This window comes from Dromiciops gliroides, chromosome 3 (genome assembly GCF_019393635.1).
Source record: "Dromiciops gliroides isolate mDroGli1 chromosome 3, mDroGli1.pri, whole genome shotgun sequence".
NCBI classification, from domain to species: domain Eukaryota; kingdom Metazoa; phylum Chordata; class Mammalia; order Microbiotheria; family Microbiotheriidae; genus Dromiciops; species Dromiciops gliroides.
This window is the reverse complement of record NC_057863.1, coordinates 547,022,654-547,050,052: the sequence shown is the minus strand read 5'-3', so window position 1 is coordinate 547,050,052 and position 27,399 is coordinate 547,022,654. Positions and strand designations below refer to the sequence as shown.

The 27,399-nt window shown below is 42.2% G+C and overlaps 1 protein-coding gene across 1 annotated transcript in view; it reads right to left on the bottom strand.

The window, feature by feature from the left end:
- Positions 1-27,160, bottom strand: part of LOC122751364 (2-acylglycerol O-acyltransferase 2-like) — a 28,229-nt gene extending 1,069 nt beyond the window's left edge. The window contains exons 1-5 of the mRNA XM_043998372.1: positions 27,070-27,160; positions 22,066-22,244; positions 10,168-10,372; positions 9,224-9,398; positions 820-1,019 (exon numbers count right to left, since the gene is read on the bottom strand). Coding sequence (XP_043854307.1) covers positions 820-1,019; positions 9,224-9,398; positions 10,168-10,372; positions 22,066-22,244; positions 27,070-27,160 — 850 coding nt within the window. The remainder of the gene's footprint in view (positions 1-819; positions 1,020-9,223; positions 9,399-10,167; positions 10,373-22,065; positions 22,245-27,069) is intronic.
- Between the last annotated feature and the right edge of the window lie 239 nt (positions 27,161-27,399).

Genomic DNA, 27,399 nt, shown 5'->3' with positions numbered 1-27,399 from the left:
TGATACCACTTTTTTAAAAAGTCTGTGCTGAAAACCAGCCCCACCTGTCACATGGATGATATTATAGCTATGGTTATTGCTTTAAAAGTGATAGATGTAACAAATACAAATGATTTGTATCATTGAACATCTAGTTGTTGCCCTGATATTGTATGTTTAAGATTACAGAGTTGTGGGGGCAGAGGGAGTCTTGGTTTCCCCCTTCTGCATCTCCTGATGATGGTTTTTGCAAATACTGGGAGCTGAGAGAAGTTAGGGGGGCGTACTAGACACAATGAGCATGAGCAGCTTCAGGACGCCCCAAAGCCCCAGACTTCGGAGTCCGAAAGAGAGATGTAACAAAGCAGAACTCCATGAGGCTCCCACAAAAAAAGAAGAGGACTTCTAATAAGTCATGAACATCCCCTACTTTTGCACTCTCAGCCTGGGGGTGGGTGGGTGGGCTTTTGTACCAACTATGATTACTATGGCAACCTAGGAAATGCCTGTTTCTAATAGCTGATTGACTCCAGCTAGGTGATTGATAATCAAAGGGCAAGGAGCACACCAGTCTGGGGCCCTTGAACAACAGTACTAGAATCTACACCCACCCTTCCTCAGGGTTGTCTCTAAAACCCAGAGGGGAGAAATATTCAACTGCCCTCTGAGGACCCGACCAGATAATCTGAGTGGAGGTTGTGAGACTTATCCCAGAATGGGTGCTACATTATGACCACAGATCCTTCTTGGGTTTTGGGTCCCCAGAAAGGTATCTTTGGGGCCATCAAAAGATCCTCATCCTATGTCAATCCCACCCCCTTTGGCATCCTGGGAACTTACCCACAGTGGTGATAGGATGGCGATAGGGCAGCAGGCCAAATCTGTCCTGGAAGATCCCTTGGCCATGGAAGATTGGGAGGGGGAAGCCCATGATCTTCTGGAGTCTGTCCTGGATCGATCGGAGCCAGGACCCCTGGCTATTGTTTAGTTGGTCAAAGATTTCATTCTCCCCAAAAGAGAATATAGGCAGCAGAGATGCCCTAGAGAGAGAGAGGAGATGGGGAGGAGGTGAGAAAATGCTCATGCCTGGGGTGCTCGGTGTAAGTGGGACAGGGGTCCTGGGTTCGGCACCTAGGCCCCTTTGTCTGGAGCTTTGGTTAATGGTCATGGGAGGAAGGAAATAAGCATTTATTAAATACCTACTATGTGCCTAGGCAAGCACTGAGCTAAGTGCTTTACCCATATATCATTTGATCCCCACTACAACCTGGGGGGGGGAAGTACTGTTATTATCCTTATTTTACAGTTAAGGAAACTGAGGCAGAAAGAGGTTAAGTGACTTGCCCAAGGTCACATGATTAGTAAGTCTCTGAGATTGAATTTGAACTCAGATCTTCCCGCATCTAGGCTCAGTGCTCCATTCATCATACCATCTCTTGGCCTCTAGTGATAGCATGGGGAAAGCTAAGGCCACAACCCCTGACACCATCCTCACAGGGTATGGATCAGTCCTTAATCCCTCAAGTTCCCCTCAGGTATCCATAGCATCACAGAATCTCAGAGTTAGAAGATGCTTTAGAGGCCACCTAGCCCTGCCCATACCTGAACAGGAATCAGTTGACCACATACCTTGTTTCATGGCCTACTGTCTTCTAGATCCTGTGCTATGCACTGGGGATAGAAAGTAATAATAACAAGAATATTAACTAGCACTTACACAGTGCTTTACATCTGTTATCTCATTTGATCTTCACAACAACCCTGAGAGGTAAATGCTGTTATTATCTCCAGTTCACAAATGAGGAAACTGAGGCACAGAGACATTAAGTGACTTGCTCAAAGTCACACATCTACTAAGTGTATGAGGCAGGATTTGAATTCAGGTCTTCCTTACTCCCTATCCAACACTCTTTTGATGAGCCACCTGGCTGAGGTGACTTTTTGCCCAAGTCAACAATGAAACAGCCTTTGCTTTCGAGGAATTTACATTCAATGAGGGTTGGGGATAGAGCATACCCCATGGAGCCTCGTGGGGCTCAGTCCAGCTCTCCCTGGCCACTTTGGGGGAATGTTCTCAGTACTGAAGGATTATGGGATAACACAGCAATCCATCAGTCCCCATGATGACTCTTTGTTAAAGACATTTACAGTCTCATATGTCTCCCAGCACCTCACGAGATAGCACTGAATTAAAGGACAAAGGGTACAAATCCAGGAAAAGGCTTTCTTCTTCCTCTCTCCTGAGGAGAAATTCTCCATTTCATGTGGAATGAAACTTTTTCTCTTCCTGTGGGGGCAATAGTGGTTACTATTACATGACATTGAGCACACATGCTATCTAGGTCAGCTGGACATGAGATAGGAAGGTCTTGGCTGCCTCCTCTGTTTGTTTCTTTCCCTAAGCCTACATGACCAAATAGCAATCCTGGGATGGATATTTCCACCTCTGTGAATTCAAGAAGTCAAGGGCTTCTAGGTCTCTCAGTTGATGCCTTGCAGGAAGTACTTTTGGGGGGCCAGGCAATGGGGGTTAAGTGACTTGCCCAGGGTCATACAGCTAGCGAGTGTCAAATGTCTGAGGCCAGATTTGAACTCAGGTCCTCCTGAATTCAGGGCCGGTGCTTTATCCACTGTGCCACCAGCTGCTCTTGAAGGAAGTACTTTTGAAACTACCACAATATTTCTAAAAGGAGATTACCACTAGCAAGATGATGAACCCAAGCCAAGCCCTGGATTCCCAGAAGATATGGATCTTGAAGGAGTTGTTTGGACAGTGCAAAGCTGAGGTGAAAGTGAAATGGCAACTCTGTAGCCCCACTAATTGTCTCATGTTTAATATTTGAAGCATCTACTTTCCAGAAGAGTATAATAAGAGTTATAGGTTACTATACCATGTGTTAACTCTTTCTTAACGCATACTTGGGAGTCTTGTGTTTTAAGAATTTCTTTTGTCTGAAAGAAGTAAATAGCTGACCTATACCTAATCTACATTTTACACTGAGAATCTTCCAGATTCCTTTTGGGGAGACCTCAGACATGTGTCAAAACGAAGACACCAGAGTACAAAGAGCCAACAAGAAAGAATAGGGTTCTTCTCTTTAGAGGCTGGATGACCCCATCCCCCACCCCCAGGGCTAAACCTAGCACCTGAATGAATCCAGAGCTGAGGGCCCCCTTATGGGAGACAGCCTGCCTAACCCAATGGGGCTAGAACAATTTGTCATTACACAATATTTGTATAAATCTAAAACAACATAAATGTGGGATGGGGAGATGTTAGGGACTGGGGACATCTGGCTAGACTTCCTGTAGGAAGTCTTGAACTGAGTCCTGAGGAAGATAGAGATTTTGTTATGCAAAATAGATCCTCCATCATCCTCTTTGTGCTAGAATTATCTTTAGGGAAGAGAGATGTGAGGAAAAGGGGCAGGGTTGGGGGGGGAGTTTCTAGGGGTTTCCCTGAGAAGTAGCCATCCAGCCTCTGCTGAGAGCAGGAAAGCAGTGTGATGTATCTTACTCTTTCTGCCATTATATCTAGCTGAAATGTATCCAATCTGATTGTATTGGATTGAGATCTCCATGATGGAAGAGACTGGGTTATTTCCTGAATTTATATCTCCAAAGCCAAGCACAGGGCTTGGCATGCAAGTGGTAGACACCAATAAATGTTTGTTGAACTGAAATGAAACTTGTGCATTCCATTTCTTTGGGGTTCAAAGTCCTTCATTACTCAGTGCCCCTACCTCTCTAGTCTTCTTAACCTCCCACCATCACCCAACTCCCACATACTCTTGGATCCAGGGACGCTGGTCTCCTTGCTGTTTCTCAAACAAGACCCTCCATCTCTCAGCTCTGGGCATTTTCCCAGTCTGTCCCTCATGCCTAGAATGCTCTTCCTACTCATCTCTGCCTTTCAGCTTCCCTGGCTTTCTTCAAGTCCCAGCTAAAATACCACCTTCTACAGGAAATCTTGCCTGCTTCTCCTTGATTCTAGTGTTTGCTCTGTTGAATATTTCCAATTTATCCTGCACAGACCTTGTTTGTATATAGTGGTTTGCATGTTGTTTCTCCCATAAGACTGAGCTCCTTGAGAGCAGGGACTGTCTTTTGCCTTTCTATGTATCACCAGGGCATAGAACAGTGTCCAGCACACAGTAGGCACTTAGTAAATGTTGACTAATTGAGATGATGTGTGGGGGTTAGACCAAATATCTTCCCACCAAATATAAAACCTTTGCCATCATCAACACAGTCCTTTTCTTGGATGTGTATCTGCATTCTCAATCAGTTATTCTCTTTGTTGTGTCTTTGATGAGAGCTGCCATGGTAGATTCAAGCTTTCCCATTTGGCCAATTATTTCTGCTGCACAGGCTGTAACTCTTTCATGATTTTTATTTCTCTTTTTCAGCCATTCAAGCACATCCCTCTGTGGTTCCATGATCTCTTGGGAATCTGTCATTGACACTGTATCATATAGTCTCAGAGTTAGAAGGGACCCCCAAGCATGAGCCATCTCATCTGACCCATACCATACTCTCGGCAACATGCCTGATGAATGGCCTTGGAACCTTTGCTTGAAGACCTTCAGGGAGGAGGAACTCACAGGCTCCTGAGGCAGCTGATTAATTACACTTTGGGCTAGCTCTAAGAACTCAAACAACTTCAGCTTTAATGTGGTTTCTTTACAGCTTCTAAACATGCAATCCTAGTTCTGCTCTGGGGAGCCAACCCAAAGTATCCAACAATCCTTCATCTCTGGGAGAACTCTTAAATACTGCATACTATCTCATCACCCCTGGGGAATGAGGGTGGGAGAAGAGGATCAGCATTTCTATAAGTGCCTACTATGCTAAGAGCTGTATAAATATTATCACAACAACTGCAGGAAGGAGGGACTAATGTTATACCCATTTTACAGTTGAGGAAACTCAGGCAAACAGAAGTTAAATGACTTTCCCAGACTCACATAGCTAGTAAGTATCTGAGGCCAGATTTGAACTTAGGACTATCAGACTCTAGACCCAGTGCTCTTTCCATTGTCTATTTACATCATTGTCTCTTCTGCAGGTTAAACCCCATTTTCTAATATGGTTCTGCATATGCCATGAACTCAAGGTTCTTTTCCATCTTGGTTGCCTTTCTTTGGACACACCATCCCTCCTAAAATGTGTTACACAGTGTTTCAGATGTACTTGGATGATGGCAAAATATGTCAGGCTCGTTGTCTTTCAGTTACTATACACTATATCTCTCATAATGTCTCATAACCTTTCACTTCTGGACTGTCATATCACATTTTTGATTCATACTGAGCTTGTGATTGACTGAGATTCCCAGATCTCTTTCGGATGAACTTTTGTCTATCTATGTTTTCTCCATTTCTTCTTATAAATCTGATTTTTTGAACTCAAATGTAAGACTTTATATTTATCCCTATCAAAATCATTTTATTAGATTTGGACCAGTCTTCTAGTCTGTAAATACCTTTTGGGATCCTGACTCTATTATTCATCATGTCCCCTACCCTCTGATATTTGTTTCATCTTGAAGTTTTATGAGCATTACACATATGTTTTCATCTATATCACTGATAAAAATGCTAAACAGCAGAGGATCAAGCAAACATCACTGTGGCATTCATTCCTCTGAAGACCTTTTTCCAATATGATATTGAATGACTGAGCACTATTCTTTGGGTCCGGACATTCAACCTGCTCCAAATCCATCTGGCTCTACTGTCATCTAGCCCAAAGCTTCTTAAACTGTGGGTTGTGATCTCATATGGGGTCTTCTCCACTGTCCTTCATCTCAGCCAATTATAATGCTCTAAGATCCCAAATCAGAGATTTGGAAGTAGAGGCAAATGCCAATAACTTCTCAACAAATTGACTGTTGCCTTAGAATTTCTGGGAAATGAGAAAAGTGAAGCATCAACTACACATGTCAGAGATGGGACTCTTCCTACATAAAGGAAGAAAAGTTGGAAGTCATTTTTCTATTGTCATACTATGAACTGGGTCCACATGTTATGTTTCTCAGGGCCTGAATCATTGGGAGGTATAGGATTGGGGAATTCCATCAGTCAGGTAAGAAAGCACTGAAGGAATTAGTAGTTGCATCCTTAGTCTCATCATGCATGGTTTTGGGGGACTTGAAATGTCTTTTAATAATATTTCCTAGGATATTTAAATTTTATCTTTCATTTTCTCTAACACACCTTCAGGCTTGCCACAAAAATGAATCATTTAGAAAGCATTTGCTGCTAAAGGGAGAGTTGTCAACAATAGAAATCAATCACTTCTGTCCTTTAAAACCTCCTGTAAACCCCTAAACTAAGTCACCAACAATCACCCCCAAATAAATATAATCTATATTGTTATTGGGTCAGACATATCTCCAACAAAATATAATGTCTTGGCGAGAGACTGAATGTCACCAAAATTCCCCAAGTATTTGAGGGCTATGATGTGGGAGACTTGTTCTGTTTGTCTCCAGAGGGGAGAAACAGGAGCAATGATTAACTAGAATTTTCAAAAAGGAAAATTTAGGGAAATTTAGACTTGCTAATCAAAACTTCTTTATAATAAGAGCAGAATAGAAAAAAGCAGAATAGGTGGCCTAGAGAGGTAGTGGGCTACACTCACAAAAAAGTCTTCAAGTAGAGGCTGGATAACCACTTGTAAGGCATGTTATAGCATGGACCTCTTTTGGGTCCAGGTTGTATATTTCTTCTGACTCTAAACTTCTGTGATTCAGTGAAAATTGATTGGTCTCCAGTTTTCAGATGAAGTGATAAAAGCTATCTATAGCCATATGAAAAAAATGCTCTAACTCACTATTTTTTTTTTTTAGTGAGGCAATTGGAGTTAAGCGACTTGCCCGGGGTCACACAAGTAGTAAGTGTTAAGTGTCTGACGCTGGTTTGAACTCAGGTACTCCTGAATCCGGGGCCGGTGCTCTATCTACTGCTCCATCTAGCTACCCTTCTAACTCACTACTGATTGAAGAGATGCAAATCAAAACAATTCTGGGGTACTATCTTATACCTATTAGATTGGCTAACAGGACAGAAGAGGAAAATGACAAGTATTTGAGAAGATGTGGGGAAAATGAGACATTAATGTACTGTTTGTGGAGTAATATACTGATTCAACCATTCTGTAGAGAAATGTAGAACTATGTCCAAAGGGCTATAAAGTCATGCACGCCCTTTGACTTAGCAATACCACTACCAGGTCTGCATCCAAAAAGAGATAAAAACAAAAAGGAAAAGGATCTATATGTACAAAAAATATTTATAGCAATTCTTTTCTGGTGGCAAAGAATTGGAAATGGAGGGAATATCCATCAATTGGGGAATGGCTGAACAAATTACGGTATATGATTATGATGGAATACTATTGCCCTATAAGAAATGATGATCAGGATGCTCTCAGAAAAAGTGAAATGTACTGTGTACAAAGTAACAGCAATGTTATGGGATGATCAGCTGTAAATGATTTAGCTATCCTCAGCAATATAATGACCCAAGACTATTCTTTTTTTCTCATCTAACTTTTTTTTTTTTTAGTGAGGCAGTTGGGGTTAAGTGACTTGCCCAGGGTCACACAGCTAGTAAGTGTTAAGTGTCTGAGGCCGGATTTGAACTCAGGTCCTCCTGACTCCAGGGCCGGTGCTCTATCCACTGCGCCACCTAGCTGCCCCCCTAACTTTTTTTTTTTTAATAATAAACACTTTTATATAAAATTTTAAGTTCCAAATTCTCTTTCCTTCCATCCCTGTCCTCCCCCCTCCCTGAGGCAGGAATCAATCAGATATAGGTTATACATGTGCAATTATGTAAAACATTACCATATTAGTCATTTTGTACAAGAAAACTTGAATAACACTTTAAAAAGGGAAGAAAGTGGGGGCAGCTAGATGGCACAGTGGTTAAGCACCGGCCCTGGATTCAGGAGTACCTGAGTTCAAATCTGGCCTCAGACACTTGACACTTACTAGCTGTGTGACCGTGGGCAAGTCACTTTACCCCTGTTGCCTGCAAAAAAAAAAAATGGAAGAAAGTGGAAAATAGCATGCTTCAGTCTGTGTTCAATCAATTTCAGTTCTTTCTTTAGTCCTTTGGGATTGTCTTGGACCATTGTATTGTTGAGAATAGTTAAGTCATTCACAGTTCTTCATCAAATAATATTTCTGTCACTGTGTACAACGTTCTCCTGGTTCTGTTCACTTTACATCAGTTCATATAAGTCTTCCCAGGCCTTTCTGAAATCATCTTGCTTGTCATTTTATAGCACAATAAATATTCTATCACAATCATATACTACAACTTGTTCAGCCATTCCCCGGTTGATGGGCATTCCTCTGATTTCCAATTCTTAGCCACAACAAAAAGAGCTGTCATAAATATTTTTGTACAATTAAGTCTTTTTTTCTTTTTGGGGATTCCAACACAATTCTGAAGGACTTATGATGAAAAATGCTATTTTGTCTGAATACAGATTGGAGCATACTTTTTTTTTTACTTTATTTTTCTTGAGTTTTTTTTGTCTCTATTTTCTTTTACTACATACTAATATGGAAATGTTTTGTATGACTATACATATATAACCTATATCAAATTGCTTGCCTTCTCAATGTGGGGGAGGAGGGGCAGCTAGGTGGCACAGTGGATAAAGCACTGGAGCTGGATTCAGGAGGACCTGAGTTCAAATCCAGCCTCAGACACTTGACATTTACTAGCTGTGTGACTCTGGGCAAGTCACTTAACCCTCATTGCCCTGCAAAAACAAAACAAAACAAAACAAAAGCCAAATCAATGTGGGGGTGGGGGGGGAATGGAGGAAGGGAGAGAATTTGGAACTCAAAGTTTTAAAAATGAATGTCGGGGCAGCTAGGTGGCGCAGTGGATAGAGCACCGGCCCTGGAATCAGGAGTACCTGAGTTCAAATCCGGCCTCAGACACTTAACACTTACTAGCTGTGTGACCCTGGGCAAGTCGCTTAACCCCAATTGCCTCACTAAAAAAAAAAAAAAAAGAATGTCAAAGATTATTTTACGTGTAATTGGGGAAAATAAAATACTAAACAATTTTTTTTAATAAAAAAGAAAATTAATCATTCTTTTCATAAAAATATAATCTATGTTGACATAGGACTGAGTATATAAACATCAAAATATAATCAATTTTAGCCTTAGAGTGGCTGAAAACCCAAGAATGAACCCTGCTAAGATCGCTCTTACCCATGAATCAAGGCAAGTTTAACAAATCCTTTCCGATTCTTCAGTAGCAATGTATAGTCTCCAGGATGGGCATCCAGGGTCTCCTTGGCCCCTCCCACTGTAATTACCAGCAAGTTTCCTCCCTCCTCTTTGCTCATGAGGTGTGAGACACACTCCTTGTCTGATGATACCAGCCCTAGGGAGAGACAGAGAGGAAAACGGGGAAGTCTTGGATCATGCTAATGTCCATGTAGGAATGGGTGTAGCTCTTCCTGTCCCCTGAAAGAAGATGCAAACATACTCCAGTATTACCCAGGGCCCAGGCTGGCCAATACAGAGGAGAGCAGATGGAAAGGAGAGTTAATGTATGTCCCAAAATCAAGTATGGTAATAAATTTCTGATGTTTCCTTCATTCTGCAAAAATCATCAAGTAGAAATAGCAAAGGACTTGGAGTCATGAGATCTAGGTTCTAATCCCAGTACTAGCACTGATTAACTGTTTGACCACTTTTTCTCAACCTCACTTCACATCTTTGGAAAATGGGAATACTTGCATGAATGACCTACCCCATGGGGAAAATGTGAAAGTGCTTGGAGCATACTATAGTCCACAGAAGTTATAAGGAACTTCAATTACCCAGCGTTCTGCTAGATCTCTCTCTCTCTCTCTCTCTCTCTCTCTCTCTCTCTCTCTCTCTCTCTCTCTCTCTCTCTCTCTCTCTCTCTCTCTCTTTTCTTCCCTCCCTCCCCCCTGCCTTCCTCTCTCCCCCCCTCTTTGTCTGTCTCTCCCTCCCTCTCTCTGTCTCTCTCTAACCACAATCTTTCTTGCTGCCTATCAGATCCCTTTCCTGGTAGTAGAGAGGTAAGACCTATTTGCTACTTTCTTTTAATGACTGTTTCTCCCACCCTAAACCATATATAGGTAGGATGAAGATGGGGAGGTAGGGTAGAGAGAAATACTTGCCTCCCTTCATGATATAGTCTCTGAAGAAAGGAAGCTGTAACCAAAAAGTCAACATCATCAGGTGGGAACGTATCCCAGGAAACACAGAAGAAAAATTGGTGCCCTCAGTACAGAAGTTGGTGAAGGCTCCAATAGCCAGAACACCATGAGGGTGGAAGCCAGCAATGTAGTTCCGGGTTGGGTCCAATTCTGCTGTCTTGATGAGCTGAGGAAACACCAACCATTTGAGCAATTAGTACCTTCCCCATTCCAGTGTGTTCCACATTGCAGAATTCCCTAGCATGGCTGGTGAATCCCACTTTAACAATACCTGACATATGAAAATCTGAACTTGGAAAACGCCATTGAAGAGGCATTTATCAACATCAGGATGAGTTGGAATTCTAACAATGTTAGTGGCTTAGATTTGTGCATTTATGCTTATGGGACAGATAGTTATTTCCTGTACACAAAATGAATGTTAAAGAACTAAAGGACTTATAGTACTTAAGACAAGCAATCAGAATTTACCTCAGGTTTGCACTATAGAAACAGCTTTGTTCCATGTCTTCTATCAATCCAGACCAAGACAAGGGCCTATCCTCCTGCTAGTGATCACTTTCTCTAATGAGAAAATTTCCTTTGCCACATATCTGACATCTGACAGTTGAAAGACATTTGGAACTTACAAGGGAAACTTCAAGCCTTTCTAGTCTTTTTTCTGGACTCTTGTGTTTGGATTTCAATAATTCCTACTCAACCTAGGTCTTTTATTCTCATCAGAGAGGCATAAAACTTCTCTATTCCATTAAACATCTATCCCCCCCCCAATTTTTTAAAAAAAAGATATATCCCCCCCACCCTACTCCTGTAGGATTATATTCAGCTTTGCAGGGTAAGTTATTCCTGGTTGTATGCCTAAGTCTTTTATTTTGGAATATTATATTCCAAGATCTCCTCTAGTCTGTAGTAGAAGTGCCAGGTCTTGTTTGACCCTGATTATAATTGAACCGCTTATCTCTTCCTACTTGAACTTCTTATTTCTGGGTAACTGCAGTTATCCATTTTTTTCTTTGACATAAGAGCTTTGAATTCTGGTTAAGATATTTATAGGACTTTTCTTTTAGGGGGTTCCTTTCAGGAGGGGATTGATAGGTTCTTTCTATCTCTACTTTGCCCTCTGGCTCTGATAGATTTAGGTAGTTTTCATTTATGATTTCTTGAAATATATTTCTAGGATTTTTAAATCATGGTTTTCAGGTAGTCTAATGATGCTTAAATTATCTCTCCTTGACCTTTTCCTAGGTCAGCTAGGTGGCGCAGTGGATAGAGCACCGGCCCTGGAGTCAGGAGTACCTGAGTTCAAATCCGGCCTCAGACACTTAACACTTATTAGCTGTGTGACCCTGGGCAAGTCACTTAACCCCAATTGCCTCACTAAAAAAAAAAAAGTATCTTAGATTTTTATTATTTTTAATCTTTTTTATTTTGTTCTAATATTGCTTGCTGTCTCATGGATTTATTGATTTGTTTTGATCTATTTCAGTATTCAGGAAATCTACTGCTTGAGTAAGTATACCACTCTCTCTTTTATGGTATTTATTCTCCTAATAGTTCTTTCCACAATTCATAGGCACAGTCAGCTAGCTGTTCATTATTCAAATAAACTTTTCTCTTTGAGGTTCCTGATTTCATTCAGCAAAAGTGGTGAAAATGCCTCCCATGTCCCTACAGTTTTCTTGCCTACAACTTTATAATCCCAGCAATGTTCCCTAAATTCTTCTTGGAGTATCATCTATCATAAATTGGATTTAAGTGACTGATGAATGGGATGTGACCAAAGCAGTCCTCAGAAGAAAACTTATAGCTGTGAAACTACATGGTAAAAAAAATAAAAGGAAAGTAAGCTAATAAAGTTAGCATGAAATTTTTTAAACAAGGAAAGAAACTAATCTCAAAACAGGTACGTTGAAAGAATTCAAAAATTAGAGGAGAAATAGATAAAATTGAAAATAATATGATGGATCTGATTAACAGATTACCCATTAAGATTACCCAAATCAACAAAACATTAACTAACTTGATAAACTCCCCTATCCTAGCACCGGGGTCTGCCTAGAGTGAGTCTTTAATAAACATTCATTGAACTAAATCTTGTTGAATTGCAGGGCATCCAGGCTGATATTCTATCCTCCCGCTTTACCTGTGAGCTCAGGGGATTCTCTGTGCCTCTACCTCGGTCCTATTTGAGGTACTGAGGTGGGTGGGAGACAGCTGAGGCAGGTGGGAGGGGGGGGAGGAAAGAATGAATAAGCTAAGATGAATGTCAACAGCAGAAAGTTCTCTGCTCTGACAAATGTTCCGCCCAGTGTGGCAGGAAGGCTCTGCACAAGAACAGATTAATGAGCTCTCCTCCACTGACCAGGAGCTAAACTCTGCTGATGTCGCTTGTCCCCTGAGATGGTGGGGGGGGGAGGGGGGAGGACAAATGAGAGCTGAGGTTAAGGAATGAAGCCAGTTGGCTTTGACGATTCAAGTAGCTGCTATTTTTGTTTCTTTGAGAGATGATAGCATTTGACAGAAGTCAATAGACTAAGGTTTCATGGAATCAGGGCTGGAAGCTCACCTAATCCATTTGTACTCCTATTTACAGGAGACACAGCTAAGGTTCAGAGAGGGGATAGGACTTACTCAAGGTCACATAGCTAATAACAGCAGAGTGGGGACCTGAAGCTAACTCTGCAGGCTTGGCTCAGTGCTCTGTCTTGTTTTGGCCTTACCACTGATGTGCTTTGAAGCCTTGGGTAAAGCAAGGGCTTTCGTTTTTCAGCTATAAAAAGGATTTAACATCCCTGCTTCCTTGTTTTGTGGATCAACTAAGATAATGTATTTGAGAATTCTTTGTAAAGTATAAAGTGCTAAATAATAATAATAATAATAATAATAATAATAATAATAATAATAATCTGACCCTGGGCAAGTCACTTAACCCCAATTGCCCTGCAAAAAAATAATAATGATCATATACACTTACATATATTTATTTATTTATTTATTTGGTTTTTTGTTTTTGTTTTTTTGAGGGGCAATTGGGGTTAAGTGACTTGCCCAGGGTCACACAGCTAGTAAGTGTTAAGTGTCTGAGGCCGGATTTGAACTCAGGTACTCCTGAACCCAGGGCCGGTGCTCTATCCACTGCGCCATCTAGCTGCCCCCACTTACATATATTTATGATAGAAAAGAGAAAACTTGGGAGCCTCTGGAGTTAGTTATCTTCAAGCATTTTGAAGGGATGTCAGGTGGAAAAGGGATTAGACGGTGGGCAGGGATGGAGGCAAGCAGCAGGGCAGACCCAAGGGCAGAAAATGAGACCAGAAGAGAGAGAGAGATTGGCACCCAGTGCAGAAGGCAGGATGAGACCTGTGCCCAGGCAACTTGCATGAAAGTGGTCCCTCTAGAGGTATGGCAACAGAGAGGGCCAGAAGAAAGCAGTCAGGCAGCTAGCTCAGTGCCCAGTCCAACCTGCTTAAAGCACAGCAGGAGAAACATGCTGTGTAATCAGTCAGTCAATAAACATGCATTAAGTGCCTACTACATGCCAAGCTTTGTGTTAAGTGCTGGAGATACTTGCATATTGTCTCTCCATTAGACTGTAAACTTTGAGGGCAAAGACTGTCTTTTGCCTTTTTTTGTATCCCTAGCAATTTATCACAGTGCCGTCATACTAGGCAGTTAATAAATGTTTACTGAACAAATGAAAAGATACAAAAAGACTATCAAAAGAGAGCCCCTGCCCTGGAAGAGCTTACAATCTAAAAGGAAAAACAACATGCAAGTGAATATGTATAGACAAATTATATACAGGATAAATAGAAAATGACTAACAGAGAGAAGGTCCTAGAACTGAGTGATTGGGAGAGGCTTTCTGTAGAAGATGGAATGTTACTTAGAACTTGCAGGAATCCAGGAAAGACAGAAGGTAGAGGTGAGGGGGGAGAGCATTCCAGGCATGGGGCACAGTCAGAGAAGATGCCTGGAAGTGAGAAATGGAGCATCTTTTTCATGGAACAGCCAGGATGTGAGTGCCATTGGACCAAAGAGTGTGGTGAGGACTAAGCTGTAGGAAGACTGGAAAAGTAGGAGGGGACTGGGTTACGAAGGGTTTTGAATGCCAAACAGAGAATTTTGTATTTGATCTGGCCAGTAATAAGGAGCCATTGAAATGTATTGAGGGTTGGGGGGAGTGGGCAGTGTGACATGATCAGACCTTCCTTTAAGGAAAATCACTTTGGTTGCTGAATGGAGGATGGATTGGAGGGAGAGTCTTACAGTAGGCAGACCCACTAGCAGTCTATTGCAATAGTCCAGGGATAAGGTGATGAGGACCTGTCCTGAGTGGTGGCAGTATCAAAGGGGAGAAGGGGGTATATTTGGTAGATGTCGCATAGGTGAAATCAACTGGCCTTGGCAAAAGATTCAATATGGGGAGGGATGAGAGATAGTGAGGAGTCCAGGATGACTCCCAGATTTTGAGTCTGAGGGACTGAAAGGATGGTACTGCTCTTTACAGTAATAGAGAAGGGGGGAAAGTTTAGAAGGAAAGATAATAAGTTCTACTTTGGACATGTTGAGTTGAAGATGTCTACTGGACACCCAGTTGGAGATGTCTGAAAGTTGGAAATGGGAGACTGGAGGTCAGCAGAGATGCTGGGGCAGGATAGGTAGATTTGAGAATCATTAGCACAAAGATGATCATTAAAACCATGGGAACTGATGAGATCACCAAGGGAAGTAGTCTAGAGGGAGGAAAGGAAAGGGCCTGGGACAGATTACGGCACACCTACAATTAGCTAGGTGAGGATCTAGCAAAGGGGACTGAGGAGGAGTGGTCAGAGAGGTAGGAGGGGTGCAGTGTCCAGGCAGTGCCCAGGTAGAACAGAAGGAGATAGGACTAGAACCAGGCAGTGTAGTGCCCAGACAAGTCCATGTCGCTCAGGAACTACAGGGTACAGGTAGCCCTATAGGAAGCACAGGGAGACATAGGGCCAGACCTCTGCCCAGGCATCACAGTGTCCAGGCCCAGGCATTATAGCAACTAGACAGCTCTGGGAGTCCATACCTAGCCACAGCAGGAGAGAGGAAGCAGAACAGCAAAACACCTGTAGCCCTACAGGAGACCTGCTACCAATAGGGTCTGACCTCAGAGTAAGAGATGGCACCAACTCTAGGTTCGGAACTTTGTCAGAAGAAAGAGAATGAGCCACGGTTTGAGCCACCAGTACACTGAGCCAAGATTTGGGAGTTCCTACAGAAAGTGTGCTCTATTTTTAGCCACTACCTCCAGGACCAAGAAGGGCCAGCCCACACTATCCCAGAATACAGGAGGGATCAAAGTGTGACTCATATAAAGCCCCAAACCAGAAACTGAGACTAAAGAAGTCACACCCTTCCCTGCATCTACCTGTCCTGGCCCAGCTTGGGGGTTCCCATTTCAAGTGGAGACTTTCCTTCCTCCATCTCCCAAACCTTAAACCATCGTCTCATCAGGGCCTTCTTCTTAGCCAATTGTCATAGGGGAAGGGATGATACATGCATAACCTTCTTGTCTATCATTTCCCAGACAAATCTACACTTTTTTTGGGGGGGGGGGGTGAGGCAATTAGGGTTAAATGACTTGCCCAGCTAGTGTTAAGTGTCTGAGGCCGGATTTGAACTCAGGTCCTCCTGACTCCAGGGCTGGTGCTCTATCCACTGCGCCACCTAGCTGTCCCTCAAATCTGCACTTTAGGGGCAGCTAGGTGGCACAGTGGATAGAGCACCAGCCCTGGAGTCAGGAGGACCTGAGTTCAAATCCGGCCTCAGACACTTAACACTTACTAGCTGTGTGACCCTGGGCAAGTCACTTGACCCCAATTGTCTCACTTATAAAAAAAAAAAGAAAAGATCTGCACTTTAAAAAAAAGCTTTTGATACTTTAACTCAAAGGAATAGATCTATAATTTCAGGCTATGATAAAGACAGTAGAGTCAAGTCAACAAGCATTTATTAATCACCTACTATGTACCAGGTACTGTGCTAATTGCTGAGGATACAAAGAAAGGCCAATAACAGCCCCTGCTCTCAGGGAGTTTACAGTCCAGTGGAGAGACAACATCTATGAATGAGCAATACATATATATAGGATTAATTGGAAAAAGTCTTAGAAGGGAGGAATTAAGATCAAAGGAGGAGGAGCAGCTAGGTGGTACAGTGGATGAAGCACTGGCCCAGGATTCAGGAGGACCCGAGTTAAAATCTGGCCTCAGACACTTGACACTTACTAGCTGTGTGACCCTGGGCAAGTCACTTAACCCTCATTGCCCTGCCAAAAAAAAAAGATTAAAGGGGGAAAGCGAGAGTTTATCTGGGACATGAAGGAAGCTGGGGAAACCAGGGATTAGAAACAAGGAGAAAGACAGAGAGTTCCAGGCATTATAATTAGGGTGCAAAAGAGGGAGTTCAGGCTATCCCCAGTTTTCCCCTTCCAACACCACAGGGAGAAAAACTGTTCAGGAGCTCAACTATTTAGTGGATAAAACTAAGGCCCAACAGGGGAAGTAACTTGGCCAAGATCCTACAATTAGTAAATGGCAAAAGGAAGATTTGAAACAAGGTTCCTTGACTCTAAGTCCCACTACACAAGGGTGTCTCCAAGAGTCTATAATTCTAAGTCACCCTATGTAATAAGGCCACCCCTTGAGATGGGCCTTAGGCTCAGAGATGACAACTCACATGATGAACAAGAGAGAGGAATCGATATTTTCTTTAGGCCCCACTAATTCTCAAAACCTCCCAAAGAAGAATTATGTGGCAGAGGTAAAACAATTACAACTGAATCCACAGGATATAGCAGCCCAACAAGATAACAACCTCATGAAATAGCATCAGAGCTCACTGGACCGTCCTCCTCCACCGGCCCCCAGACTATGGGAGGCTCCAAAAACTGGCCCATGAGCTTGTTTCTGGAACTCTTTCAGGGATTCCCCTCCTGCTAAAGATACTCTGCTAATGCACTCCATCCCTATATGTCACCCATCCCATTGCAAAAAGCAGCAATGTCTTCCTAGTCTAGTGTGGTGGGTGGGTATGTTGTGTGTATGTGTGTGTGTGTGTGTGTGTGTGTGTGTGTGTGTGTGTGTGTGTGTGTGTGTGTGTATGAGGGGAGAAAAGAAGGGGGATGGGTTCTGCCTGTGTAATCCCCTTGGGCTTTCTTCTGTCTGGTGTGGTCCCTAGGTTAGGGAACTCTGAAGGAGATACTGGAGAAGGAAATGGCAGTATCTACTCCAGCATCTCTGCCAAGAAAACTCCATGGACAGTATCATCCAGGAGGTCGCAAAGAGTTAGACATGACTGGACGACTAAGCAACAACAAAAGGGTACAGAACATAATACTTTCAACATTACAACAATTCCATTCAGACATTCAAATTCTACAAGAGTATAATAAAATTGGGGGCAGCTAGGTGGCGCAGCGGATGAAGCACCAGCCCTGGATTCAGGAGTACCTGAGTTCAAATCCGGCCTCAGACACTTGACACATACTAACTGTGTGACCCTGGGCAAGTCACTTAACCCCCATTGCCCAGTAAAAAAAAAAATGTATAATAAAATTAAAAATACAAAAAAGTCTTTAACTTTTACAAATTCATTATCAGAAAGAGCAAAATGCAAAGCAATAAAACATCTACATCTTTAGAAAATGCAAATATTCATTTTTCAGTTAAAAGAATTAAAACCTTATTATAAATAGGATTAAAATGTGTGTTTATAGCTATATATCCAATGCTGATATTGTTTAGTTCCCATGATATATTTAACATATCTATCCTTGGCATCCTACACCATCAATTTCCTCATAAAGCAGCAATCTCTTGGCCTGATTTTTAGATTAGATGACCTAAACTAGGTCCCACTCTCTCAAAGCACCCCAAATCAGAGAGTCATTGTTTACTCTGAACCCTTCATGGTCAGATACTGGGACACTATTTGATATTTTAATCTTTTGCCAGCTCTGGCTTTACATAGAACTTTATGGGATTCCAAGAAAGCATAGAACACAAGATCATCCAGAATAGTTCAAAAGAGAAATGGGAAACAGAAGACAAGTAAGAAAAGAACACACTTCAGAACATACGGCCTATACAGAAGAAATAATTAGCAAAGCAGAAAATAAAATGAATCCACGGTGCTGAATCTCTCCAAAAAAGTGAATGAGAGAAGGGGCAGCTAGGAGGCACAGTGGATAAAGCACTGGCCCCGGATTCAGGAGGACCTGAGTTCAAATCCGGCCTCAGATACTTGACACTTACTAGCTGTGTGACCCTGAGCCACCTAGCTGCCCCAATAAGATATTCTTTAAAGAAACAAGCTCAGGGGCAGCTAGGTGGCTCAGTGGATAAAGCACCGACCCTGGATTCAGGAAGACCTGAGTTCAAATCCGGGCTCAGACACTTGGCACTTACTAGCTGTGTGACCCTGGGCAAGTCACTTAACCCTAATTGCCTCACCCCCCCCCCAAAAAAAGAAAAGAAACAAGCTCAGACAGATTCCCTAAAGGTCTCTCAGGGAATCTCAGGACCTTTCCTATCCCAACCCACTTCACAGAGGTGCTATCATTCTAGTTCTCAGTTTCCTCACTTCTAAAATTGACAACTCATGGGATAAATGTGAAAATCAAATGAAAGAGTATGAGGACCTCTGATGTCCCTTCTAGCTTTAAATCTATGATCTTAGATAAAATGCTTTGTCATAGCAACAATAACAGCAGCTAGCATTTGTATGGTGTTTTAAGGTTTGCAAACTACTCTCCAAATATTTGATCCTAATTTGATGCTCACAACAACCCCAGGAAGTAGGTGGTATTATTATCCCCATTTTAGAGTTGAGGAAACTGAGGCAGACAGAAATGAAGTGTGACTTGTGCAATATGTGTCATGGGCAGATGGGGAAAAAATGCCATCTCTCATATGCTCCTTCTCCCTTTACTTCTTCTCAGAGATTCACTCCAAAGGTCAGCAGAAGAAAATCAAAGGAACGAGAATTTTGCCAGGTTTCCTCCCCACCTAAATGCACCCCACAATACCAGCCTCTGAAGCGCTCTCCCAGAGGCTGGAGTCCCAGGCAAAGCTAAATGCGGTACACACGCGCCCTCTGCTGGCCATTATGTAGTACTCACTGCTCCCTGAACTGCGCACAGTTCTGAGACTCTCACTGGCTGCTCTGAGGATGTCCTGGAATCTTGTATCCTAAAGGCTTTCAGGATTAGCTCAGAGGGTGCTTGGTCTTTACTTCTGGCCATCCTTCAATAGGTAGGGGTCCCCAGGCATGACTCCTATCCTGGTCTTACGAGGGAAACCTAGTTCCTCATCTAAAGAGAACAAACCCTGATGGATGTTCAAATCCCAGCTCTATCACCTGTGGGATTCTAAGCATGACTTTCAAACTTCATGACTGTGGGGCATGGGCTACCTCTGTCTCCAAAGCACTAAAGCCACTGGAGAGGAACACCTTGGGAATGAGGAGGCTATGCCATATTACCAGCCAAGAACTGGGCAAGGGAAGTAGCAAAGAATGTCATCTGATGATGATGATTATAAAATGTGTGCTTACCTACTTTGCTGGGCTATTGTGAAGAAAATTCTTTGTCAGGTATAAGGTACTATATAAATGTTTTCTATTACTGTTATTGCAATAATCAACCTCATGAGTTGATTGTAAGGAACTCTCTCTTTAAAGTATTATATAAATGTAATTTACTATTAAAAAAATTGATGAGCAGGATGCTCTCAGAAAAACCTGGAAAGACTTACATGAGCTGATGCAAAGTGAAATGTACCGTATACAAAATAACAGCAATTTTGTAAGATGATCTGCTGTGCACGACATAGTTATTTTCAGCAATACAATGGTCCAAGACAACTCTGAAGGACTTATGAAAAGTGCAATCCATCGAAAGAGAAAGAACTGATGGTATCTGAATACAGATTGAAGCATAATTTTTTTTGTTAATTCCTTTTTCTAAAGTTTTTTTGGTCTGTTTTCTTTCACAACCTGACTAATGTGGAAATGTTTTACATGACTACACAGGTATAACTCATATTGAATTGCTTGAGTTCTTAAAGGGGGGGTGGGGAGGGAGGGAGGGAGGAAGAGAATTTGGAACACAAAGTTTTAAAAATTGATGATAAAATTTGTTTTTACATGTAGTTTGGGAAAAAATTCTAAACTAAAAAAAAAAAAGAATGTCATCTGAACCAGACAGAACCAGGAAAGAAGGTAGGGTGGTCAGTCATGGAGTGAGAGTGAAAGATAAGAGAAAGACAGCACCCAGACTCCACCTGGGTCTGTGCAATGTCAAGAGAAGTAGAGGAAGGCTCCCACTGCAGGATTTATGGGTGAAGGTGTACTAGAGTCAGACAAGATGAGAGTAGCATGGATGGACTATGGACACCATCTTGGAAGGATTACACATATCATCTCAATCACAGTTCCATTGAAGTCACAGTCTTAGAGGAGGAACAGAATTTAAGCTGGGGGCCATGAACTTGCTTTGAAAAATGTTTCGATAACTGTATTTCGATAAAATTGGTTTCTTTTTTAATCCTATGTATTTTCCTTTATGCATTTGAATAACACAACATTTTGAAGGGGTCCCTAGACTTCACTAGATCGCGAAAGGGGTCCAAGATACACAAAAGGGTGAAGAACCTCTGATCTAGTCTACCTTTATCATTTTACATTGATATTTACATCATGTACATTTTACATTTTAATGTCAGAAATGGAGGTTTCAACAGTTGCAATGATGCTAAAGAATGCACATTTCTGTGTGGACCACTGCATGTTTTCATCTGCCCTCTCATCTTTTCTAGGATATTGTTCCTTCTCTCTTGAGAACATTCAGTCCTTCCCTCTCTACTGGCTGCTTCTCTGCTGCCCATGAACATGCCCACAAGCACCCCATCCTCAAATAGCCCTCACTTCATCTGACCATCCCTGCTAGCTACTATCCTATATCTCTTTTTCCTTCCAGCCTAAACTCTGAGAAAGATGTCAACATTAGGCAATCCTCCCACATCTCTCTCCTCTCATTCTTTTCTAAACTCTACAATCTGACTTCTACCCTTATCATTCAACTTAGACTGCCCTTTCAAAAGTTACCAATGACCTTTTAAACATTATTTAATTTTGTGTTTATATTAACAAGCATTTAACATCATCGGAGATCACAGCTGAAAGGGTCTTCTTTTTTGTAAGAAATAAAACTTAGGGGGCAGCTAGGTGGCGCAGTGGATAGAGCACCGGCCCTGGAGTCAGGAGGACCTGAGTTCAAATCCGGCCTCAGACACTTAACACTTACTAGCTGTGTGACCCTGGGCAAGTCGCTTAACCCCAGTTGCCCCACCAAAAAAAAAAGAAAAAGAAAAAGAAAAGAAATAAAACTTAGACGCAGGGGAGGGAGTACCTCATGGCAGAGCTAGAACTAGGACCCAGGTCCCCCTTTCCCCCAATATAATATTAACTCACTTAGGGGGTTTCTTAAGGATTTACAAAGTGCTTTCCTCACAGTCCTGTGAGGGAAGTGAAGAGACGGTACCAGTATCACACAGCTAGAAAGTGTGTCAGGTGGGACTTAAACCCAGGTGTTCAAGACTGTCAAAGCTTTCTGGGGATATGTTGCTATTTTGGTAGTGAGCTCCTTGTCCCTGGAGATCTTTAAGCAGAGGCTGGATCCTTGCATTGGCCAGAAGTGGGGACTAAAACCTGATTTCAAAGGTCCCTTCCTGCTCTTGCCTTGAATTCAGGGCTCTTTCTACCATGCCATGGAGTTTCTTATGGCAATAACTCATCTCTTCCCAACTCCCCATTGAGCCCACTTACCGAGATGGGAAAGTAGTCTGCCATGTACTTCCATATGCGCCATTGCTTCGTGGTCTTGGATTGCCTCCCACCTTTCCTTGGGGTATCTCTATCCAGGTACCACCAGGCTGAGTATAGGACGCTGAGGAGCCAAAAGCGGGTGAAGAAGAGGCTAACAAAGATCACTGTGCAGACCTGGCCTGGGAAAAGGACAGATGCAATGCAGTCAGCAGGGAGACTCAGGGTAGAGTGCCTAGCTCCAAATATGCATCCAAACATGGGTCAGACTGCATTTTATGGTTAATGATCTTCTTGTTACTGGAGATCTATATGCAGGATGGAGGTTAGGGAGGAGATCCATGCACTGGATGAGAAGGCACACTAGAATAAATATGTCTCTATGTTCCAAGATCCTCTCCAGGTCTTAGATTCTCTGTTCTAAAGTCCCTCCAAACTTTGACATTCTATGTTCTAAGATCACTTCCAGCTCTTTCATTCTATGTTCTAAGGTCCTTCCCAGCTCTGATAGTCTATGCTCTAAGATCCCTCTTAAATCTGGTATTCTATGTTCTAATGTCTCCCCCAGCTCAGAATTTATATTCCAGAGATATGTATATGTGTGTACACAAAGAGAGACAGAGACAAAGAGACAGACAAAAATGTAGAAGGAAATGACAAACCACTCCAGTATCTATGTCAAGAAAACCCCAAATGCAGTCACAAAGAGTCAGACATAACTGAAATGACTGAACAACAACATCAAAATATATAGATGTAGATATATCCATAGTGAGATAGCTCTACATATATCTACATCTATAGATTTATCTACATATAGCTATGTGTACATTCCAAATTGTACATATATACATATGTCTATAGAGATATAGTTACAACACGTATATATAGATATCTAGATAGATATTTTTCTACATCTATATATGTGTATAATAAACATATCTAAAGATAGATATACATAATACATATATATGAAACTTTGTAGGCTCAAAATTGACAATCAAAGGTTTATCTTGTAGTTCACTGAGATAAGTTATTTCCCTCTGTCTCTCCCAAGTGTACTTTCCTCTCTTTAGTCTATTTCCTAGTTTCCTAAGTGATCCAATTGTTTTCATAGAATGATTTTGACATTAGGGGTGAGATATAAAACAAATTTAGCTGATCCTGAGAGTTCTTTAATAAGCCAACTCACAAACATTGATCAAGTACCTACTATATGCCGAGTACTGTTCTAGGGGAGCTACAAAATTTGAGTGAGACACCATCCTTTTTTCCTGTGGAGCTCAGTCAATAGGCAATATCACACACACATAATTAATTACATTATGTGATAAGGTACACAAATTCATCAGAGAGGTGCAAAATAATTTGGTGTGTAAGACACAGGAGGAAGATTGTTGCTGATATAAGGAAGGAAATCAAGGAAGAGTTCATGGAGGAGGTCAAATCTGAGCTGCGCTCTTAAAGATGAATAGAGAGGACATTCCAGACACAGGGAACAAATGGGGATGCTATTAAGAAGCGGAAGCAAAGGGCAGCACTGGCAAAGAATTTGTTCAGATTTGTCAGAGCACAGATTGAGTGGAGGTGTAAAAGACAAGACTGGAAAGGTAGGTGACACTAGAGTGAAGAGGCCCCTGACAGCAGGCAGAGGAATTTGGACTTTTCTCAGTAGGTAATAGGGAATCACTGAAGATTTTTGAGCAGAAAAATCTTTCCTTTTAAGCCCACAAATTCCTGCTTTGTTTTCTCTACAACTCTCCTCTCCAACTTGGCAAGTACTTTTCTGTCACCACTTTTCCCACCACATAGTCCCTTCAAGGACTTTTCTTTACATGCCTCAAGCAGCTTGATTTCTGATGCTGCCTCTTGCCTCACTGCTGAGTACCATTAAAGGATTCTCCCCTCCCCCCCCTCCTCTTCCTCCTCTTCCTTCTCTTTGTCCTTTTCCCCAATAACACCAGGGCCTTTGGGAGGGATGGAGACTGGATTGTGGAAACCTGAGTCAATCAATCAATCAATCAATAAGTATTTAAGTGTCTACTATATGCCAGGCACATTTTCCTTTTTACATTTTAGATTCTCCTTTCTTCCTGCTTCCTCCACCTCCTCCACCTCCTCCTCTTTTCCTTCTCTTTCTTCTCTACTTCTTCCTCCCCTTCTTTCTCCTTTTCTTGTTCCTTTCCTTTCTTTTTTATTTTCCTTATTCCTTTCTTTCCTCTTCCTACTTCTCTATTTCCTCTTCCTCCATTTCCTCCTCTTCTTTCTTCTTCCTCTCTCTCCTCTTCTTTCTATTCCATATCCATTGCATCCTCCTTTTTCCTTCCCCCTCATCTCTTTTTCTTGCTTCTCCTCCATTTCCTCTTCTTTCTTCCCCATCTCCCTTTCTTCCTTCTTTTTCCTCTTCCTTTCCCCCATTCTTCATTTCCTCTTTCTCCTCCTTTGTTCCTCTTCCTTCAAGTGCCAAGGAATAGCTCTGGATCCCAAATTCTAGACTGGTCTCTCACCTACAGAAGAAGGATCAAGTTGGCAGAGGAACACTTCAATATATACCCTTCTAATCAGGGAGAACAAAGTGATTCTTGAAAGAATGAAAAAAGAGAATAACGGAGAAAAGTACAGGAAAAAAAGAGGCTCAAGTTTCTATGCCAGGAGGCAGAAGTTTGGAAGAATGAGGTCACAGAATCCTTGGTGACAGACAGTTTTCAGTTTAAGATAAGGAAAATCTAGCTTGCACATAATAGCAGTAATAATAATTGAGTTCATTCACATTATCTCATTTGAGGCTCATGATCACCTTATGAGTTAAGATCTAGAGATTATTATTCCATTTTACAGATGAGAAAATTGAGACCTTGGAAAAGTAAAAATGAGTTGCCCAACCTTACAAAACTAGTAGAAGAAACAGGACTGAAAACCAGGTCATTCTGATTCCAAGTCCAACATTCTAGTCCCTAGGACTAGAATAAGAGCTGACATCTAGATGGTGCTTTAAAATGTACAAAGTTACACACTTTATTTCATTTGACTCTCACGACAACCCTATATGGTAAGTGCTATAGGCATTTATGCCATCACCCTGATTGTACAGATAAGAAAACTGAGCTTTAGAGAGGTATAGGAACTTCCCTATACTCTCACACTGGGTACTAAAGACAACATTCGAACCTCCATCTCTCCTGACTCCAGATTCATTCCTCCTTCCATTCTACCATACTAGCTTTAAGAAATCAGATCTGTCCCCAGATGGAAAGCACTGACTTGGAAGGTAATGAGCTCCCCCTCACTAGAAGTATTCAAGCATAGGCTGGATGGCCACTTGTCAGGGACATTATAGAAGAGATTACTCTTCAGGCAGGGGTTGCACTGGATGTACTCTGGATCCCCACAAACTCTTATATTCTGTGATCCCAGGGCCCGAGGAAATAGAGATGGGCTGAGTAACAGAACTCATGGAATATAAAATCTCAACCCTGAAAAAGAATTCAGCTAGTCCAACCTATAACTAAAGAGTCTCTCCCAGAAGGCGGTCACTCATCTTCCAACTGAAGACCTTCAGTGACAGGGAAACCACAACCTTCCCAGAGCTTTGGGTTCCAGTACAGGGCAATTGTTAGGAGTTTCTTGCATCAATTCAAAATCTGCCTTTTGGCCACTCCCATTCTCTGATCCTACTTTTGCTCTCCAGAGCCAAACAGGACAAAACAAATTCCTCTTTGACAACTCTTCAAATACTTTACTTTTTATATGCCTCCTAAGTCTTCTCTTCATGATAAATATCTTCAGCTCCTTCACTGATCCTTCTAGGGCATTATTTCTACCCAATTGGCCACTCTCCTCTGGACACTCCAACTTGTCAATGTCTTTCCTAAAATGTGGTGCCCAGAAGTGAACATAATATTCTCCAAATGTAGTCTGACTAGTGAAGGGTATAATGGGACAAGCACCAGACCTGGGCACTATGGCTCCCTTAAGGTAACTGAAGATTATATTATCTGTTTTCTCTACCACATCCCACCATTTCCTCCTATTGGTCTGGTTGTCTCACTGAAGCCCTCAGACCTTTCTCGAGCTTCTGTCTAGCTCTGTTTTCCCTGTCCCTTATTCTTTCTGTCAGATACAGAATTTTATACTTCCTCTTTTGATTTTCATCTTCTAGGATTCATTCCATTATTACAACCTAGCATGATCTCTTGACATCCTATCAGCCAACTTATTAGTTGGCTTTGAATCTGCCTAGCTTTGAGCCACTTTCAGATTGGACAAACATGCCACTTCTGTCTCTAACTAAGTCATTGATAAAAATGCTGAACCCCAACAGGGATCAAGGACACATCCCTGGGATACTGTGCTAAATGGACTTTCCTTTCTTCCTCTTCTTTCCTTTTCCTTCCCTCCCCTTTATCACCTCCAAAATCTAGAGGAAGAAATTAACTGGGAGGAGGATCGCCACTCTCTACCATACTGTCTCCTCTCTTTCATGATCAGGCTACACAGTCTTCCTTCAACATTTAATTGATCTTCCTCTGAAGCCCTTCAACCTTCAGGGCTAGTAGGTACCTTAGGGATCATCTAGCCCAATTACCTGATTTTACTGAGAAGAAAACTGAGGCCAGGAGGGGATAGGTGCCTTGTCTAAGATCACACGCGTAGCGAGTGACAAAGCCAGGACTATACATTTCTTTATTCTTTTACTGTCCCAGGCTTTCCTCCTCTCCTTTTGCATCATTAGGAGGGAGGTAGAGGGAAAGGACTCTAGGCAGAAGGACCCTCACATTGATTTCCAATACTGGCCCCTCCTTTGCTACTCCTCCCATCTCCATCCCCTTTTCCCCTGGGACCCTGGAAGAGAAAAGGGAGGGGCCCCCCTCAAGGTTAGGAAGGTGGGAATCAGGGAGAAAGAGACAGAAACAGAGACAGACACAGGACACACACACACACACACACACACACACACACACACACACAAACAGCAACAGACACAGAGTCGTGTCAGGACTTCCTTACTCAAGACTAGGAAACTCAAGATCCATAGAATCACAGCCAATGTCTGCAGGTGCCGCTCCAGCTGCACGGAGAGAGATGAGAAGGAAACCATGTTTCCGCGCTGAGGTGGGAGCTGTCCCAAGTGCTCCTCTCTTACTGTCTGACCAACACTCAGCTCAGAGTGCATAAAGCACAAAGCACTCATTCCAAGGGGCCTGACTAGGGCCCCACCCAGGCTGAGCTGGCCAATCTTTGCTTTAGCCTGGGATCCCTCCCAAGCTGCCTTCTCATCCTCACACAAATCAAACAAAAGAAATGAGTAGACATTCCTGTTAATTTCTGGATTGTTTG